Source organism: Nothoprocta perdicaria, unplaced genomic scaffold, assembly GCF_003342845.1.
Source record: "Nothoprocta perdicaria isolate Ctin4 unplaced genomic scaffold, notPer1 scaffold_165, whole genome shotgun sequence".
Lineage (NCBI taxonomy): Eukaryota > Metazoa > Chordata > Aves > Tinamiformes > Tinamidae > Nothoprocta > Nothoprocta perdicaria.
The window spans coordinates 1078810-1099929 of record NW_020454816.1 but is presented as its reverse complement, the minus strand read 5'-3'; the positions used below and the strand labels follow the sequence as shown (position 1 = coordinate 1099929).

At 39.4% G+C, this 21120-nt stretch overlaps 1 protein-coding gene across 1 annotated transcript in view; it reads right to left on the bottom strand.

Moving 5' to 3' along the window:
* Positions 1–21120, bottom strand: part of SLIT3 (slit guidance ligand 3) — a 337579-nt gene that overhangs the window by 303282 nt on the left and 13177 nt on the right. Inside the window, exons 2-3 of the mRNA XM_026035707.1 lie at positions 17107–17178; positions 14591–14662 (exon numbers count right to left, since the gene is read on the bottom strand). Coding sequence (XP_025891492.1) covers positions 14591–14662; positions 17107–17178 — 144 coding nt within the window. The remainder of the gene's footprint in view (positions 1–14590; positions 14663–17106; positions 17179–21120) is intronic.

The following is a 21120-nucleotide window of genomic DNA, read 5'->3' as shown; positions in this document are numbered from 1 at the left end:
GTCTACAGTGGGACTGCGTGGTTCACAGACAACACGCACGGGCATTGGAGTGGGACTGTTCCTCWTACCGGAGCTCTTTGAGCCTCATGCTCTGCACTTGCACCTGCAGAAAACTTATACCGGGAGGAAAAAGCAAGGGTGGAAAATCCTTTTCCTACAATGTAGAGAGAGGGAACAGCTCCTAACTGTGCCAGAAATGTTCTCTATGCCCTCTCCGTTGCCCCTGAGAGACCCTCACCTCCCTCCCCATGTACACGAGCAGCATAAAAGCCAACTAGAAATGAGAAACAAGGATTATTCAAACTCGGGAAACTGCCATTTTCCAAGGTAATTTCATTCCTCATTAAAGCTACCAACTTGATGTGAACATTTTAAACATCACATCACTAGAACATGTTTTATGCAAACTGCAAATGTTTATGGCGGGCAAGAGCAGAAGTCCTCACGGTCACTGAATTTGCTTGGTTATGGTGGAGAAATATGAAGAAAGGAGCTGGCTTGTAGCAGTTCAAAGATGGCAATTAGCACTATGCCAGTTTGATGGCCTGGCTTTACTCCAGCAGTGTGAGAGGTGCCCACTGCCTCTGAATTACAGGTCTGCTTTTCTACTGCCCCTCCACAGCTGGATATCTAAATGAAACAACTGCGTATTTGCTGCAAAATTTGCAGTACTCCACACTCTGTTCCCTCCCCAAGTTGAGCATCTTTCAAACGTGACTTAGCATCAATATTTTTGCTGCTACTGATTGCGCAAACACCGTTGTGCTCCAGCCCGAAGTCACCATTACAGAGCTTTTAAATTTCTAAAGCAAGGGTAATTTTACAGAAGCAAACATAGTACTGCAGCCACTAACAGCTGGAAAGCATCCAAGGAGCTTTGGGTTCACTCCCCAATTTGGTCCTTTATTTTATTTCACACCAAAAACATCTGGGTCTCATTTTTGGCACTAAACAAGCTAGCTTTTCCTCCTTTGTTATTGAAGGCATTTGTGACATTGTCCTGGGAGAACAGCCTCAGGGAACACAATGTAGTTGAAGCAGTTTCTAAAAGTTACTTTAAGAGCAAAGCAGTTCCATGACAAGCTTGGGTGTAACCAAGAAGCAGTAAAAATGAAATAATGCCCTACAAGAGACTCGGGCACAAAGACAGGACTTATTGAACCCCAAGGAATTAGTACGTTTTCTTTTTTGAATAGTACTGACTTCGGAAGCAGTAAAGCAGAAACATGATCATAATTTCATTCAATATTTTCACCAGAAAATCCTATTATTATCACGAAATCTGCTATGGTCATTAAAGAAGCTTCTTCTTTTACTCTGCATCATATTCTTTGTATGGGAAAATAGTCTAAGTGCAGCACTCAGAGGGAGAAAAATAAAAAGAAGCCAACTTTGTCCACTACAGCCTGTCAGCAGCTCTTTACATTACTACAATAGGAAATAAAACCAGATGATATAATGATGGGATTTCAGCAAGGTTGCTACAAAGAAGCCCAGGGCGACCATAATACGGGATTACGGTGTGAAGTAGATGAACTTCACTATTTACAGGATGTGTTCGTAGCGAGGCTTTTAYACCAACTGCAAAAGATGCCACTGCGTGTTGCTGAGGACGGGTTTTTGGAAGGAAGACAGTTTACACCAGTTCCAACTTCAGGAGCCCTCATTACAAGCAAAGCAGACTGGGTGGTCTCAGCTCACACTTTCAGAGCTGTCGGAAGTTAAATTTTTTAATGGTTATTTTTCATTAGACTTCCAAAAAATATATAGTTATCTGCGCTCCATCAGAAGCAGACTACATTTCTCTASCACATAGCAGCATATAAACTGGAAGCTCTAAAATACCTTTCAGTTGGCAGTCTAATTACATGAGAATCCCTCTTAATTTTTCAGGTTCTTTTAATATGGAAAATGTGCTATTAAGATGAAAGATAAAGCTAATTTGTAAACACTACACACACTTCTCTAACTGGGAACAAACTAGTAAAACAAGCAAAAAATTGCATGGACCAAATTGAAATGTCAACATTTTCCCAACACGAATAATGAAAAAAGGATCTTTTAATATCTTCATGTCATGTGCATTAGCAGCTCTGAGGCCAGCTCCTTGCACCATACAGGAGCAGAAAGCATGTGCTAACACCAGCCTGAACTGAAAATGGGAATGAAAAATGAAYGAGAAAATCCTATGCATCAGAGCTGGTAATAACTAACAGTGTCAATACCAAAGAAATGCTGTAAATGTACGAGTGACAAGTACCATTTCATGGACCTTCTCTTAACTCAGCAGTAGGTATGGATAAAACCAGCTACATGTACTCAGAATGGTAGATGACATCTGCCTTGTCTAATCATGACCGTACAGGACTTCCCATTTTCTGCTCACAACTGCCCCAGCCTGCACTAGTTACCCTTGCTCACGATCCCCCAGGCTTACAAAGCCACTTTCTGCTCTTCATTTCTGCCATGCTTTTAGTAGACTCAATTGCCATGTTCTCTTATTTCAAATCTAAAAAAAATAAATAAATAAAATTAGGCATTCTCACAATAACTTCAAATCTTCATGCCTCCCAACCTTGAGGACACAGAATGAARTGCAGTGAAGGACATAGTAACCTTCTCGTTATTCTTTCACAGCCTATGTGGAAATAATTTGACCTAGTCCTCTTACTCTGGAATGTGTTTTAATATGCCCAAGCGTCCACCAGTTTTGAAGTGTCAAAGACAACAAGAATACAGCAGGAATACTCTGCCTTTGCACAGTTAGGAGTGGTAAGCAAACAACGAGCACAGACCAACTTCTACATCAGAGAACCATCTCCCCCCATCCAGACCAAACCCCTACCAAGAAAGCAAACAGTAAACCCTAGTTTGCATTTCTCCAAGGCATGCTGCTCTTGAGGGGTGTGTTTTTATCAGACTAACTCTTTCCAGAAGTCAGAAAGAGCTGTGTATAATTAGCTTGCGCATGGATTTTGGTGTGTGCTTTTTTTCCAGAAGCAGCAGAACTCTGCTTCTATTGGATCTTCCTTAATAACTCGATAGCAGGCCAGCTCCTCGGGCCTCCCCATATATAGTCAAGAACGCTGCTGCAGYGGGAGCTCCTCCGTCCTCCCTGCGGCTGCCGCCCAACAGAACAAGCGGAATAGGAGCACGAGCTGCAGCATCTCCAGCCCAGGTCCAAGTGGATGCTCTTTCCAAGGGATGCATCTTCCAAAGCCAATGGAATGAGGATGTGGAAATAATTCATTAAGAATAAAGAACGCACTGTAGACACGACTCGAATTTTAGGAGTTCAAGGCAGCTCTTGTGGCCAATACATCACAAAGTTACTAGAATTGGCTATCGCAGTTTAGGCAACAGGCATTTTCTCATGAGCAAGCCACAAGAAATAACCAGCCACCCAAAAAAAAAAAATTGTCGTCATTAAAGATGCTATTATCTAAAAACTAAGAAAACACAATTTCTGATAAGTCCCACCAATCCACTTCCTGGAAGGAAGCAGWTAATTTTCAAATGCATGGGTCAATTTTTCTGAGGTTCATTGCATCCATAGCTCCCATTTATCTCACATATTCCCCTAGTATCTTGTGTCACATCTACACTCTACCAAGTGATCAAAGACCTAAAGTAAATAAAGTTAAGTAAATAAATAGGTAGTGGAAATACCAGGTAATGAGTCATTTAAATAATAGCTAAATCCCAATCTCAAAATCCCAAATAGGTAAATCCCAAATCTAGAACATTTATATGAACCGTAGTAACTTCACTGCTCGTCATCCTCATGCCATTGCACCTTGAGACTGAGAAAAATCATTGTCTCTAAGCAACAGAGAACATAATACTAACACAAAAAAAAACTGTAATCCAACACAAATTATTTCGTTCTATTCCACACRGAAAGCTGCAGTTTTAGGTGAGCTCCAGGTCAAAGGACATGAATGAAACAGATGTGTTAGAAGAAAAATAAGATCAAGACTGCACTGATCTGACCCAAGAAAAAGTCTTTACTGTGAGGGTGACTGAGTATCGGAATAGGCTGCCCCAAGAGGTTGTGGTATCTCCTTCCTTGGAAATATTCAATATCTCCAGAGCTCCTTCCAACTTAAACTGTTGTGTGACTCTCTGCTCTTAGGAATAGGCTTCAAGAACTACATACACCTATTTTCCCAAGAAAGAACTATAAGATTTAAAGTACTTGRACTTGGTCATTAATGTCTCACTCAGAGAACAGGACTACTGAGTAGTTCTGTGCACCACAGCATGAAAATCAAACAACAGCATTTAAGACAGTAAGCCCTATAATCATTCTAAAGTCTAAGAGCTCAAAGAAACAAAACTCTTGTGAGAGAAATAAACAAAATTTATCCAAATTAATCCTGTCCAGTAATGCAGGCGTTCTGAAGTATTTCCTACAATTCCTGSAGAAACAACTACTGAATTCTTAGATGTTTTGCTTAACCAAATACTCCCCTAAGTCTTCATCAAGTATAAAGAACTGCTGAAATTCAAACAAACAAGGCACAGAAAGAGCAATGTTCAAAGCCTCTCATATTATGTTTAGTGCTAATCAKCAGCAGCTCAATAGCTCCAAGTGTCCCTATTCCATTCACTTTCCCACCAACACTTCCAGAGGCTCACGAATTCCGTGCCCACAGAACCTCTTCTCTACTTAKGCAACCCAAATTTGTTTTCGCCAAAGTCCTTCTGGGTCAGTGACCTACTATGAAAATGTTTTTGATGAAACCAGGCTGGTTTATTATGATATTGTTAAACCCAACCTCTCTGTTATGCAGCCCTGGTCAGAGGGACTAATGCAAAGCAAACCCAATTCAGTGAGGCATGCATCCTGCTTTCTCGCTGCCTGCCCTTTGCCTCTCCGGCACTTTTCCTGTGTTTGGATTCCTCCTGTGCAGRCCTGTTGACAGAGCTGCTAATGGTTTCCTTCAGAGAAGAGGTGCCAATTTTTTTCATGTTTACAAAAGGAAAAAAAGGGTCACCCTTGCATTAGCAACCGTCATCATAATAAAACACCAAACGCTTGGCTGTGCAGGGGTGGCTGAGCAATACACAACTACATAATTACCTCCTTCAGACAGACATACTAAACAATGACATTTCAGGGTAGTGGGGCCTATAGTACATGAGCAGCTAGTGGGCACATCCCTCTTCCCAAATGTGTGTACTTAACTAGCAAATAAAACTGAAGGGCAACTTCACACATCTTGGAAAAATCCTGATAAGTATTTTTTCATCTCTGTAAAATCCCCTCTCTCCACTGAATAGCCACCACAGGGTAAGAAACTGAAAGCTACTTTATCATTTCCAAGTTGAATTCAACATCAGCCTCATAAAAACAAACACTTACACAAACACATTTCTGGTTCTCCYGATTTACTGAGACATTATTTCACAGAGCACAGGGTGAAGGCACGAGGGACAGCACAAGGATTAATCTTTGAACTAGTTTTTATCACCAGGCTTAAAGGATTCCCTGTTAAATGAAAACATTCTAGCATAAGCAAATTCTTCAGGAAAAATCTATATACTTGTGGGTCAAGCAGCAGGTGTGCATAAGACCCTCAGAAACTTAAGTCAATCAAGGCACATATTTGTTCCTTTTAACTTACTATCTCCATTTTATTTAAAGCTGTTTTGCACAAGATCTAGCCCATACGTGGTACTTACCAATAGTACAAGCATATGAGATAAATTTCTATCTCGTATGTATCAGTCATGTGTGCTACAACTCTGAGAAATAATGTCACTTTTGATATCTAGGAAGCATTACTAGACCTAAGCTGATGGATCTGGCACAAGTTTAACTATCTCCTGTCAACTTGGCAATTTGCACTTACTTCTTCAGTCCTGATCCTCAAAAACAGTAGTGCTCAAGCATTTTGCTTTCGCACCAACATGACAGCTGGTTGTATTTTTTATCAGGATAACAGAAAAGGAGAATGGAATTTATTTCCTGCTCAACGGGCCAGGAGAAATATAAATCATTTGCAGCATATAACCTGTATCTTCATATCAGGACAGCTGCATATTTTCCAATACTTGAATGATTAATTATTTCAATAAAAGTAAAATAATTACATGCTTAGAATAAAAGAAAAAACATTTAAATAAAGCATTGATATCCAAATGCCAGTTGCCTCTTACTACTGAGCCAACACCAAGATCACAGCCATGTTTTATGGCTAAGAAATATTGTGGTTGTTCCAGTATGCAACGTCCACCGAATGACAAAATGAACACACTATATGTTAAAAGCCTTCTTACTAGAATTTCTCTGTGATCTTTTCGATTTTTTTTTCTTCATCTTTTCTTAAGACGGCTTAAACTACTTCAATTTTTCAAGATAAAAATGGAGCTAACTTTAGTAAGACACTGAGCAGGACACTCACTTTCTGCAAAAGCAAAACCACAGCCCGGGATGCCTCTCAAATTACCTGCCCAGTAAGTAGGAATCAGCTACCGGACGGTTCTTACTTTATGGACTCTTTTCCATCAGTCTTCATACAGTAGAGATCCATACTCTATACTTACGTTTGAAGTGTTCTACCTCCAAGGGGAAAAAATGAGCCCATAATGAGCCCATATTGCCTGACAAGATGTATACAACAAGATGAGCTTGGAATGCTGACAGATTGTCATTACAAGGTACTTACGTACTTCACTTAGTGTTGCCTACGATAGTTATATAGTACTGTATCTATATTACATAATAGCAAGTATTCTGTTATAAAATATTAAGTTCTAACCTTGTACCTAAGAGCTTCTTAGAATTTTGGTAGCTTCGTCCCAAAACACTTCACACTTTGACTTTCTACAAAGCAATCTGAATCTTTCAGTTTCAAAGATTCAGTGCCATCTCATCCCTATGCTGGAGCCTTTGAAGAAAATCAAGAAAGTTTAATGAATTATGTATTTAACCACAGGCCAAACTTGTGCTTCAGTTCTTGCTACATGACATAACTGTACATTTTGAAGGCCTGCTGTCCTGCACTTGGGACCAGACACYTTTTTCAAGCTGCAGAGATTTGTGCTGGCAGCAGAGGTGCTGTGAAATTGTTAGGAAGCTTTAATGCATGAGGATCAGGCATCATCACGTGAAGCRCGACTCGGTATTTACAATTAACAATAAGAGGTTCTCAAGGAAAGGCTGAAATAAGAAATCATGAAAAATATTCAATTAAAACTCAAAAAGGACAGTATTGTCTAAATATACCTATCTGTGAATGACAATTTATCATTACTGGACAGGACCCAGCTATGTACTCAAAATAATTTAACACTTCCCTTAAACTGTTACAACTTCAGCGATAGAATACATGCTATTCTTCACTACATAAGCTGGGCATCTCTATGAAACTAGACATGGTTGAGTACTTTCTTCAATCCTTAGCTCTTTCAAGCTTGACTCTATATGGAAATGTATGTACTGCAGATCCTGCAACATTCCTTTCCAACAAGAACAACTTTTGGGACTAGTAGTTTCAAATTCCCCTGTCCCATAACTCTGCATTGACTGCATGCTTGAATTGTGGGAACAGTAAAGAGAGAGAGTTCAAATTAATAAATAAATGATATTTCCTAACCATATCTGGTTTTGTCATTTCCAGAAAATGACTAATGTTTCTCTAAATTACGGGCACTTAAGGAGTATAAGAAAAATACACTGCAATGAAATCTCCTGGAGTAGGCAGTACACAATATTGAGAAGTGAATACGCAAGCTGTATCTTCRGAGCATTTATTTTGGCTGTTTAAGCCAAGAGCAGCTCATAAAGCTAAATCAAAWGGAATACAAAATTAATGAGTTTCTCTTTCCCCCAGGAGTAAATCAAGGTGTGTCATCTGCTTTAGCTGAGATGGGACTCAGGAAGCAACAAGTACATGTCCCACCAGGGACTTGCTGACACCTCCTAACCACACTTAGGCCACCCCTATCTACTCACCAGCCCTCGCTGCTGTTCTTTGCCCTGTGTGATTCTGCACACCCGGGCCATGTAAGAATGGCACAGCCACGATCTGCAGGTGGTGTAAGTTTTCATCATGTCTCACCAACAAAACTCCTATCTATCATTTTGTCCTTTGCTAAGATGCTTCTCAGGGAAGCTACTGTTTATACCTGAGGTTTTGGTCATTCCTCAGAGGAAACGGGGATTGCTACCTGGTGATGTGACAGCAGCCCTTTCTGGCCAGATACCTAATGGGAGGTTCTTCGTGGGGTAGGAGAGCTGTCAGTTAAATCCCTCTGCTTTAGACATAAAAAGCAGTGGGACTTTGTGAAACATCTCAGCCTCTCTCCCTTAAAAGGACAGCTCTTCTCTAAAACTTGCAGGTATGGGTAAGAAGCAGCAGTAGATCAGGAAAAAATAAAAACAGCTTGAATTTTAACAATATACAATCCAAATACTGGAATAGCTTGCTCAAGTCCTACAAAGACCACCTAGCTCAGGATGCCACCTCCAGCTGTGTCAACACACAGATGCCTACAGAACATCAATAGAGAACAAGTACATATGATAATCCTACCAGCATCACCTGCTTTCATTATTTTCCTATAGACTTCTAAAGTGGATGAGCTCAACATATTTAGTGGTCCTCCATGGATCTCTCTTTCAGGAGCAAGCAAACTCACAACGACCTCCTGGGCACTTACTTTTTCTGTGGCTAGTTTTGGCATTTCAAGATGGTTTCTCTCTCCAATGAGAGATTTTATCCTTACCTATCCTGAATTRCATCTGCTATTTTATTATCCAGTAATTCAGTCTCAAAAGGTCCTTTCCTCAGAGTGGTCACTTGGACAGAAATGGCACATGAAGCTGGAAGACTGAGGAAGGGTCAGTGATACAGGCTACCAGAGGGCGTCTTTACCTCAAAGGTTAATTACAGCTAAGTAGCACTAAATGAGTGGATTTATATCAGTACAGCTTGCTCTTCAGAAAGGAAGGGACAAGACTAAGGTCTTGCACCCAGTTTGACCAGCCAGATGAGTCTAGCCAGTTCCCAAAAGTTCTGCCTGACTGGAAATTTGACTGACTGGGGTTAGGGGTACTGGTGAAATGCATCATGGAAGGTTCTACAGAAAATTCCAAGACTGTAATTAGAAAAGTGACCACAAGCTCCAAGGAAGAGTCACAATCACCCCAGGTTTAAAGTTAAGGTATGCTCTCTGCCAAATAGGAGGTACCAGTGTGCAAACAAACTCTCACAATGTCACTTGGGACAGCACTTCGCAGGCTTGAAGGAAAAGGGTAGAGATGGGGAGTATGATCTCCCACAACCTCCAGAGAAAGCAAGGGCTGCTCAGAGCACCTGGGACCTCAGGGAGATCCGGGGTTCCTCCAGCCTCCTGCTTCCRAGTCACTGGCAGGATCAAACGGTGGGACAATGTTCCTGTATGACAGATGGATAAAGGAACCCTCAAACTTGGCAGCTATTTGAGGACCCTGCTGCCACTCCATTACCAGGGGCAGAAATTAAGCACGTGCAGCCCTCTCTTAAGCAATAAAGACAATACTTTGGGAGTACCTCAAGTTAAAGACCTGCAGCACCCAAAGCCAACGTGTTTTCTGAGGTAGTAGGGTAGCACTCAGGCGAAGTTTAGCCAGGCAGTCACTCCTTACAAATGAATAGTTTTTCAGTGTATTTTTCAGAGAGAGTTTGAACAGAAAAGCTTGGGTGAAAGCCTAAAACAGAGCAATAAACGGGAATGGTATAGACTCCAGAAAAAGAATAGGAAGGTCTGGTAACTCAGTARAAAGAAAAATGGAAAGATGGAGCTTGTCTCAAGCAAACACAGAAAGAGAGGGAGCAGGTGTGCYCCATGCTCCATGACCATGCCAGAATTCGCAAGTAATTTGTCCATTTCTAGTTAATCATTCTGGACGAATCGTAATGCACACAGTCGTACGGACACTCATTTGAAAGACTGTTCTTGAAACCATAACGTAAAAGTCACTTTTTTTAAACATCAGCCACAGTCTATACAACATGGGCCTAAAGTTTAACAAACATCAACGAACCATTATTTGAACTAGTGGTCATCAGGCAACACAAACAAGGAGCAAACTCCTTGCTCACAGAAGGCACCACAGAACCTACATGGTTTTTCTTTAAATCTGTAGAACACAGGAACACCTAAAGACCTTACAACCTCAATCTCTTACACCTCTCCCCACCAGCACCATGACAAGATATCTTCAAGCTTCTTCAGCTGGCTCCAGCTTGCCAGACATCCTCTCCATGAGGGTAAGGCCAGGGCAAAGGACTGACCTGGCACCACATTGCAGGCAGAAGGTACCATCTCCGATTCCCCTAAGGCTCCAGGGGACTTGGGCAGCAGTGCTGGTACTGGCATCACACCAACTTTCATGCAGTAGCTCGAGAAGGAGCAGAGAAACATGAAAAAAATCAAAATCAAGTTGATTAAATACTAGAGCACAGCTTTTTAGGGCTCTTTTGTCCTCCAGCATTTTTGTATGAAGAGTTTTAGGATCACTGACTCCAAATTAGCTATATTATCTATAATGTTGTAGGGAAATGGAAGCAAAGCAATAAAGCTCATTCCCGAAAGGTCACACTCCAAGTGTCTTATTTACACATCCATATGGCTGCTTAAAGGAAGTGTCATATAGGCAGTTCCAGAGAAGTATCTCAACTGCATACACTGCAAACCTTGTATAAACAGCATAGATCTGCCCATGCTGCCAAAGATTTGCAGTAAGCTTTTGTTTACAACACCAAAGAACTGTCCAACGCATTTATTATTTTGCCTACTGCTCTGAAGCACTTAGCCATCGTTCCACTCAGCATGTTAATTATGGAAGATGCTTTTTGTATTACATGATTTAAAGTCTGCTCAGTCTTTATGAAATCCAGATTGTGAAGCATCTCAAAACAATTTACTCTTCTTCTTAGCACCTTCAGTCACTAACAGCAATTTTACAGTACATTATGCCATATAAATACACTTTAATGCCTTAAGCATTTAGGAATCAGCTTACCAAGACTTAATATACAGTAGCATCTCTGCAGTTAAGGGTCAAATTCAATTTCCATTTTGACCTCTATTTTACTGCACAGAAAACCAAAGCCAGACAAATACATGTTAGAAGACACTAAAAGCCAAATTTGAGCTACCTCAAGACCTAATTATTTTTCCCAACTTCGAAAAGATTTTATTTGGCCATGCTTGTGCCTTTCCCCTTCCTCCCCCCTTAAAAAAAACAACACACATTTTTAGTGTTTTCAGATGTGGAGTCCTTTTATGCTAGCTGAAGAGCCTAATCTGAGCAGAAAGAACCAGCCACCAGCCAGAGCCCACTCTTTTGAAGATAAAACAGCTACGTGACTATTTCTGGCAGTTGGCTGTGGCCGAGTCAGGAGCACTTGGTGTCTTATATCCTGCCTCATTTTTCACAGAAACATGTGACATCTGGCTCCAGAAGACATTCCAGTTCATCCTTTAGACATATCCGAATCCCTCCTTTTGATACATCCCTTGCATATGAAATTTCATAATCCCTTTATCATTAAATCATAGAGTTAGCAGCAGAGCATTCAGCTGAAATGCCAAAACTCAAAGGATGTTTTCCTGTGTTATTTCCAACTGTTTGTATGGGCACGTGCACTCTACTTCAAACCTCAGAAAACTAGAGTAGAAAGGAGGGTCCAAGTGAGGATTTCACATTATGTGTGCTGGTGCAAGAGTTACCAGAACTCAACATTCTTGAGTCTTGGATTCAATAACTTAGGCAAATATATCCTGAATTTTGCTTAAATGCAATGACTCGATCCTTGTTTATTTAGAAAGATGAGTGCAAATAAGCCACAAGAGCAAGTGGCCTCTACCTTCCACATGATTCTGCTACTAAACTTTCTATAACCATGTCTTTTATCTTACCTTGCTTTAAGCAGTTCCTTCAACTGATAATTCCACACTTCAAGCTAATAAACAATTTTGACAATATTCTGCCCTATATTTAAATAATGCCTGCAGAGGTTCTACTGATATTGCAAGCATTAGACTCCTATCAAAACAAACGTCCATGTTGTAAACAGAAAAATACACTAATTTTTTTATTATTACTATTTTTTCACCAATGGTTTGCAATCACATAGACATTTTATTCAAAAATCTACCTAGACTGTTATGGAGAAGGATATAAAAGACAACACATTTCATACAAAAAGATATGCTCACTTCCTTAATAATGATGGCTTGGCTTTGATAGCCACACAAACAAAAGTATATTAAACAAAAAAATACAGTCCATGCCCTTTCAATCGTGAGGCGAAAATTAAAATATATATATATATAGTCTGTGTGTAAATATAAAATTTCCACTGTTATTTTGAATAAAAGACCTTGTTATATAGTCTTTTGCCAGTAATAAAAGCTACTCTTGTTTTAAAAAGTCTGACCCAATGCAGCTGTTTTGTTTTAAAAAAAAGAGAATTTATCGGTTACTTTTGCATCCACTTCAACAGATCAAAAGCCGACCTTATTCCAAAGTCTGAGCTATATAAGCAAATTTTTATTTGTTATTTGAAAGAAATTAAATGGAAAAAAGCCAGGCGTTTTTTAATTCAACCATCATACTTTCTTCRTTAACATTTTGCAATGTTTGACAATACTTAATAAAATAGCTTCAATATTACCTAAAATGTTTCAATTTAGCCTTTATATCCGAGCCAAACTTACACAGTTCATTCTCCAAAGCCTACTGACTCATAGCAAAAATATCGGATTTATAGTTTCATCCTAAAAATGATTTAAGCTAAAATACCAAAAGGCTGCAAGATTCCAGGCCTCCCTTTCATAGGACATTCATTTAGGAAATATTTTAATGACAGGCAACCCTAAAAGAGAAGCAGAGATGCAGTATGTTTAACAGGCCAAGTTAAGAGTTCACACAGGAAAAAAAAACAGTGAGACTTTCAAACATCACATACTTGAGCAGATACTATTAGCAGGATCAAATTTCCTAACTTCTGGTTTCACAAGATACATTAGCTTTGTTCCCTAACAGAGCAGTCCCTATAGAAAAACAACACATTAAGAGAACACATGGAATATTTATTATTTCTGGTTACTAATAGCTGGGCTTTGGAGATTCCATCCCCCAAAACTCCTTAGCTTGGCTGAATCTGATTTTACCTAAAATAGAGCCATGATGGAAAAAAATTCCCTGCGTATAATAAGCTTAAAATTAAGAACTAGTATTTAGGGCACCCTCCCTCTCAGATAAGCTAGCCTGAGATGTTTTCTACAGCTGTACTTAATTTCTCAGATATTAAGCTGGTTATTTTCTTAYCACCCCCAAGTGTGAAACCAACTAAACTACCATGCCAGAAGTCTTGACCTAAAAGGGTTCTTACAAAACACAGGTATTGGATATAGTAAAAATWAAAAAAAAGGTTATCATCAGAATTTAAAACTCAGCCCCTCAATTCCTAAAAGGGGAGTTTTGTAATCCAAGACAAGAAATAAAGAAGTCAACTCTTTAATGAGACCAAAGGACCAGTTAAATGCAAATTRAATCTTAACATCCCCTGAAACAGTTTTCACCCAAGGTATTCAGTATTCCAGATTTTTTGCAATCAGTAGCGGGGACTTAAGTCTTCAAGCCCCTTTGCTACTACCAAATCCCTMATCAGCACTAAAATCACTGCTTGCAGCCCACTGTAATGAACATTTGTAATAAGACCCCTCAGTACATTTAACCCAGGGTCATTCCAAGCTGGCATGTCATTTCTGGTCACTTACCTGTAAAAAAGGTTAATTCCCAAAAGTATTTTAGCACTACCCAAGTTCTGGTTCACKCCCATCACAGGGAGACAAAATTAACCCAGCTTCATGGCAGAGAAAGCCCTTTCCCTCCTGCCCCAGGACTCAAACCAAACACCCAACTAAAAGCAGCAACTGGATTTTAATAAGTCATGTCCTTAATAGTCACCACTTCTTTATGGTTTTTTTTTTTTAATTGGTAATCAAAGCAGGAGTCTGCACAAGTGTTTGATACACCAAGCCTAGTGCCATGCCCTGGCACCGCTRATAGCCGTGCCATTACGCACAACTAAATCAAATGGAGCCAACTAGAAAACAAAATAAAAGGCCCATTTAACAAAATGTCTGGTTGTGAAACAGAGGACACAACCACAGCCTTTACTAGCATTGATCAGGTGACATTGTTTTCCTTTTAAATAATCAAAACTTATTYGCCAGTCACTGAAGTTACCCAGATAACGTCCTCCTGATAGCCAGCCACACCAGGATGTTAACAGCATTTGTGTTTTCTTGGTAAAGAATGGTAAATTTGATYTCAAGTACAAACTATCAGTGTTAGTGTATACTAAGCCAAGTGTGCTTAGGAACAAATTCATTCATGGCAGGTATTCAGGTCTACCTTTTTTTATTAAAGGAAGCTCTTTTCAYGGAATATAATGAATAATCATATATTATCGTCATAATGAATAATCAATATTCATTATATTCACGGAATATAATGAATAATCATTGAAATCAAGATGGAAAAAACTGTATTTTTTATCGACATATGAACAGAGATACTTACAGCCGTTCAAGTTGCTTTAGATCCTGAAACGCTCCTCGTTCTATCACACTAATCTGATTTTCTTCCAAGTGTCTGCAATTGCAGAAATACAAATTAATTTTAACATAACAGAAAAAAACAGAATAAAACTTCACATATGCTATATAGTGCTTTTCACAGAAACACCAGAAAGAATTGAAGTTTACAGTTCTAASATTTATTAAGGAAACCTGGCCGTATGGTCACACACAGCAAATGMAGTTCTCTTCTAGATTTTATTTCTTGATGCAAAAGGCCTCCTGAGCACCAGGATGCACTAGATCTTTTTGTGCCCATATGTTTGGGGCCACAGCCATTACTCTAGGAAGGGGGCTGGTCTGGAGACTGCTTGTCACACCATCAGCAATCTTATTTTATGCAACATAATTACAGAGGAATGACAAACTCTGGTAGGCAACAGCAGGAAACGTAAATGCAATGTAGTTTTGGTCCAGCTTTGCATTCTGCAGCCATCTCAGATCTGCTCCAGAGGACACCTTTGCTGTCCCTTTTCTCTTGTCCCTTTATGTCCCCTGTGCTCTCTTCCTGCACATCCCCGGAAGCATTTAGGCAGTGGTGGGGCCACATCTCTAGGCCAYCTAAATATACTGTATGTGACTTCCCAGCCCAACCTTGGAACCGTCTCCAGGGAATCCTCCCATTAACACATGGAAGTTGTCAACACAGACAGCAAGAGCAGCCTCAGCCAGCTCACGTACAGCAGGCAGAAGAGTCCATTTCGGTCACAGCCAAAAAATTTTATTTCATCACTGACTTGTCCAATTTGAACCTTTCCTTTCATACATGCACTTCGTAGTAGTATCTGTCCCAGCATTTTTGCTCTGCCCTGATAAGAAGATGGTTAAGTCTATTACCCACAAAGTTCTTCATCAATCACTAAACTTACACAAGATTTGGCTTTGCAGGGTGGTACAAGTCCTTGTCCAAGCACACACCAACTGCTCCCAGTCCAACGGGACTAGCTCCCTAACTTCAGTTGGAGATGGAGCATTCTGCACCTGGGAACACTGAGCAGTGCAAGTTCAATATGCAAAAAAATCCTGTTGGAAAACAGGATTGGTGCTTTCCTCACCAACGCTGCTGCCAAGATACTGAATTGAAACAGTTTCTCTTCTCTGTAATAATGTCTTTAAACATTAGCTTATTTTAAACACTATTATTGCCTTCAACTCCTGCAGGCAATAATAGGTATTGATTTACACTGCGGTCATGCACATGCAAGCAAAGATAATCTGAAATGAGCTTCTTAGGCTTCTATGGAGTAGTTTTCATCTAGACAAACATGAAATTCTGTTGTCTAATAATCATAATGGCACAAATATATTTTAACACTAACAAAGTTACTTATTCTTCATATATTAGAAGACACATATATATATATATAGTTTTCCCAGCAGCTGCATTCTTGGTTTAATCCTTTTGACTTTTGTGTGTCAAATGCCATATGCCGTTTGTCAGGAAGGCTGAACAAACATACTGTATAAACCTGCAAGCAATATAGGAAAAAATACAAGATGCAAGTTGCAGATTCTGCCTGTTGTTAAGGCCATTTAGTATCAGTGAGTGCTGGGGCATGTGGCAGTAGCAACATTACAGTCAGTAGCAAAAAAACTCACTGAAATCAAAACAACTMCTGAGATGAATAATAGCACACTATCTGCAAATAAGATTTTAATAAAGACTTCCAAAATGGTATTGACAGCTGGGCAGGAACCAAGTCTAAATGATGCCACTGCTAGAGATGAGAAATTCAACACAGGAAAGCAAGTCCTTTGTGGATTGGAACYGTCTCCCTAGTACAGGGCAGCTTGTTCCACAAGTGTTAAGGTACTAGCAGCCAAGACTTGCTTTTTCATTGAAAATACCCAAGTCTTTCATGAACGGAATATCACTAAATAAATGTTCAYTTCAAAGACCTGCAGTTTTTAGGACTTAAAAAGGTGCTGAAAACAGCAACTGCAGAAGGCAATCATAAGAAACTATGTGGAACTGGACAGGTTGTGTGTTTCTTCTCTATCAAGAGGCAGCAGTGCCTATAATATTTGTTTTAATTAAATATTTCATATTAGAGTAAAAATAATCCATAGTTTTCATATAAGTCCTACACCTTCCAAATATTCTTAAATCAAGTTACGTTTCAACTTCTATCAACAGGACTGTACCTTAARGCAGCCTAAACGTGAAAGATCCATTTGCTGTCAATGCAGTTTCACTACAAATGATGAAAGCCCAAGTGCTTCCAAAGCAAATCAAAATCTTTAACACAGTATTTATTAAAAGCCAAGCAATGAAACAGCTGTTTAATACACTACTAAAATTAACTGTTTCATGTTATAAATTGTACTTTTTCCCCATTTGGAAAGATAACAACTGGGTAAAAGACAAATCACAAGCATCCGATCTCCAGAATCACAGACATGCTTAACAGCAGCCTAGAAGAGTCTTCTAAAGAAAGTCAAGTTTTACTTTATACTCACAAGACCCGCAGATTCTTCAGTCCTGCAAAGTCAGTCTTTGTGATTCTTGTGATGTTATTTTTTTCTAGATCACTAGAGAGAGGAAAAAAAGAAAAAATAAACACAGGGGATTCAGGCAATATAACTAAAACMGAGATTTAGTTAAGAGAAAGTAACTTCATCAGTGGAGCACTATCAACAGCACGAATTGCCAAAACAATTGTGCCATTACAATTTCAAGCAGCTGTTGGACACTCCTCATGAATTGTGCTTTTTCCCATTACCGCACTGCCCTCATACAAGTTTCTGGCATCAGTGCTTGTTCTACCCTTCTTTCCCTCTCAAGATCCCAATTTCTTTAAGCCTAAAAATCTTAAGGCCCCACTGGAGCAGGAGCTGAACCTCTAAATAAGGACGCAGCCCTAGGGCCCTTTATCCYCACGTGAGCCTGGCCTGTGGCTAGGGAGCTACCGGCATTTGCAAGGAAAACTCTAATCCTACCTAAGAGAGAAGAAAAAAGCAAAATTCAAGAACAGATTTAGGTTTTTTTCAAGAATTCCAATTAGGCAGCCTCTTTATCCTTTTTTTTTTTTTAAATCGTGTTAATCATGCTGACCTGTTTCCCTTTTGCCAATTCTTTACTTTGTTCTCTGCTTAAACTCCTAATTTTCCAACACTTAGACTGTTCACCAGCATCTCTCTCTTGCAGGGACATGTACTAAGTGCTACCTGCTGCCCTGCTTCAGTATCAGCTAACTCATATTCCAGATTCCAATTTAAAGCAACTTCTTTTCCATGACAAGGAAAGGCCACTGCAACCACATGTTGGGCTGGCTTATTTTCTGCAGCTTTTTCTTGTAATAAGCACACCAAAAAAAACAGAGCAGACACTATTATCTAATTTGTACCTTTACAGAATAGAACAAAATACTCTCTAGTTAGAGTCAAATTCTACTTAGGTCAAAATTAATAGGATGTATTAATTGATAGTCCATGCAAGACTGGAATCACTAGCACAGCGCTAAGAACTAGGGTCTCTGTTCTCTGCACTTGTCTTTTCGTTGTCCATAGGCATTAGGGAAAAACACTGCATAAGAAAATTGAGCCCAGAGATCTATTTCGTAGAAAAGAAGATGGGATCACAAACTGACTGAACAAAATAGAAACTTTACCTATTTATCTCAGTTTTAGCAACATGAGTGTGCACTGAAATACACCTCTTCTCTGATAGGAAGGCTTAATCTCTCTCCCATTTCAAGTACAATTCAGTAAAACAAAGATTACCAGATTACATTTATGCACATTTGACAATCGCCTGAAACCTGCACAACCCTTGACCTTGAAATCATGTTGGAAATTCAAATGGCTGTTCTCACATACTGCTTCAAGCTGAGCATTTCTGGAGGTACAGAAAGGAATTCAAGGAAAAACTAAGACCAAGAAATTCCAGACATACCTTCACTCTCAGGCTTGCAATTTGACAAATACTGCATTGAAGCCACCCTGGCCAGTCATTTAAGTTCCCCACAAGTACAATTATAAACACAAGGGGGGAGCCTTTGAAGTGCTGAGAACATTTTAATCACTTGCAATCACTCTGAGAGCAACTATAAGGGGGGAAACTCAGTGCTGGCTGGCACAATTTCCAGGCATTTTCTATTGCATACGTATTTCCATGCAAGGCATTCGGGATGACTGCTACTTAAAYCCATCTTTTTCCATTTCACTCTAGATCCTATCGGTAAGATAGATCTACTACTTCTTAGAAGAAATAAGTGAGTGTTCAAATGGAAATTAATAAAATGCTTTCTATTTTATTTTCAGGATCATGTTTTTTCTCTGCTACCATGAAGTTATATTCCTTTAAAGCATTAAGTAAAAAGCAATTGTCATGGTAACAAACTTCATGTTTCTGGAGTAAATCACACGGTCAAAGACAAGACAGACATATTCTGAGGCTTAAGCACAATAAGAAGTACATTCTCCTTTTCCAGAGGAGAAATAATAGTGATTTCTTAGTACACTTACTATTAATGTTCTCAGATATTTAAAAAAAATTATATTTTCATTTTTAGAAGTAAGAACATTATTCTCCATTCATGGACAAAATAAGTATTTCAATGAGTGCAGGTAATTGTACTGATGCATCTAGGACAAAAACACTACTCATTCCTCAACACACCCAACTGCTCTCATGTGGTCCCTGCCTAAGCCTCCCACRCAGTCCAAGAAGGAATTAGCTCCTTTTCCTGCCATTTTAGCCTGCTGATGCTTCCCTAGAAATCCCTTACCCCAACTTAAGAAAAACCAAAGCCGAAGACAGTACTCTGCCACTTGACAACGGAGCTTTGGCACCTTCGAACAGAACTTTGATAGAGATGATGATTCAGCTCACAGTTTATACTGACAGACACCTAAGCAAATATGCCTACAGTATTTATAACCAGGGACAAACCTGCTCCAGTTGGAAATCTTCACCTTTTGGCAATGTAACTTAAATTTGTCACAAAAACAGACTACAGAAGTTTGTTTTTTTGTTTTTTTTTTTTAAACAGCTAAAGTCTTCAAAATTTAGGCCAATAATTCTACTAAGTCTGTATCATCCACGGTCAGAATTATTTACTTCAATCTGCCACAGAAAGTTGCAGTCCTATGGACGGATACATGCATAATACTTCTTTTCCCACTCATCTTTTTCAAGCATTTACTATCATCAATCCTAGTGTGAATCTTCCTAATGGATAAGCAGAACATTAATAAGATGAAAGGCAATTAAGTCGTATGTGAGCTGCCCCAGAGTGCAGACAAGTGTTTGCTTTGTAGCACTAAAAGGCATTTCTGACGGTTATTTATAAATGTCAAACTACTACTAAAATTCAAGTGACAAAAAGGCTTAAAAAACCTGAATAAACTGTCAGTTTAAGTGTGTTAATGCAGAACATACCTAAATGATGCAAGCAATAGGTTCTCTGGTCAGGAAACAGTATTTCCTATCACAGATAGGAACTAATGATAATGGTAAAGAGAGGGGAAAGACAGGGTGGGATATGCAGCGCCTTGCTGGGGGAAACACTTTCTAGTCAACTTGCTCTTCAGTACCCACCTCGAGATCTGCTTTTTCTCTATCCCTTGACGACTTATACAACCCCTATTTGCACAYAGGCCTTAAACCCAACCATTCCAAGAAATCTTTCTGAAAGTTAGTAGCCAACTCTGACTACAAGTTTCCTTTTCTAAAAAAAGAAAGTATTTGGACAACGCTCTAACTACAACACAACTGTCTGGCTTGAAGTTCAGCTCTCCTTAAACTGTTCAGTGATTTTTTTGATAACTGCCTTCTTTGTTCCAAAAAACAAACCTSTCTTGAACCTTTACCTGGTCCAGCAAAGCCCTCCCTTGAGGGCTGGGTCTTCCAGTTGAAGAAAAGGGATTAAACCCTGGATATACTACATTACCTTTCCTCCTCCTGTTCACAGCAGGTCTAACACTACTACTAAAAAGGCAACTGCCACAGGTTAACCTATTGGTCAATTAAATTCTGGGACTGCGAAGTTACTGAAGTCTCGCAGACCTTMGTGGTTTACAGTCCGTGTTTGTGGGCAACATAATATTTTATGTTTCCTTCATAAAAAGCCTGGCAGCTTATTATGGGCTYGCTAGTGGGTTTCAAACACAAAAGCCTAAACTTTCACATCTCGTCTTAATTGGCTTTCTAACACACTGCTGTACAGAAGAATCGCTGGAAGCAAGAACAGAAATGCCTTTGAAAAGAAATTATTTGGGTCAAAGACTCTGACAAATTCGTACCATAATCCTAAAGGGGAATTTAATATATATCCATTACATTTCTACAAATGCCCATGTGTGGATATGTTTTAAGACAAAARTCATATTGGACAGAATTCCTACCTTTTCGACAATACAGGGGGCACCTGTACCTTACATCTCACATGTATCTCACTCATGGGCACACGAACCCAGTTACTGCTGTGTCATTTCACAGTCAATAACACWGTCCCAAGGGACTCCAAGAAA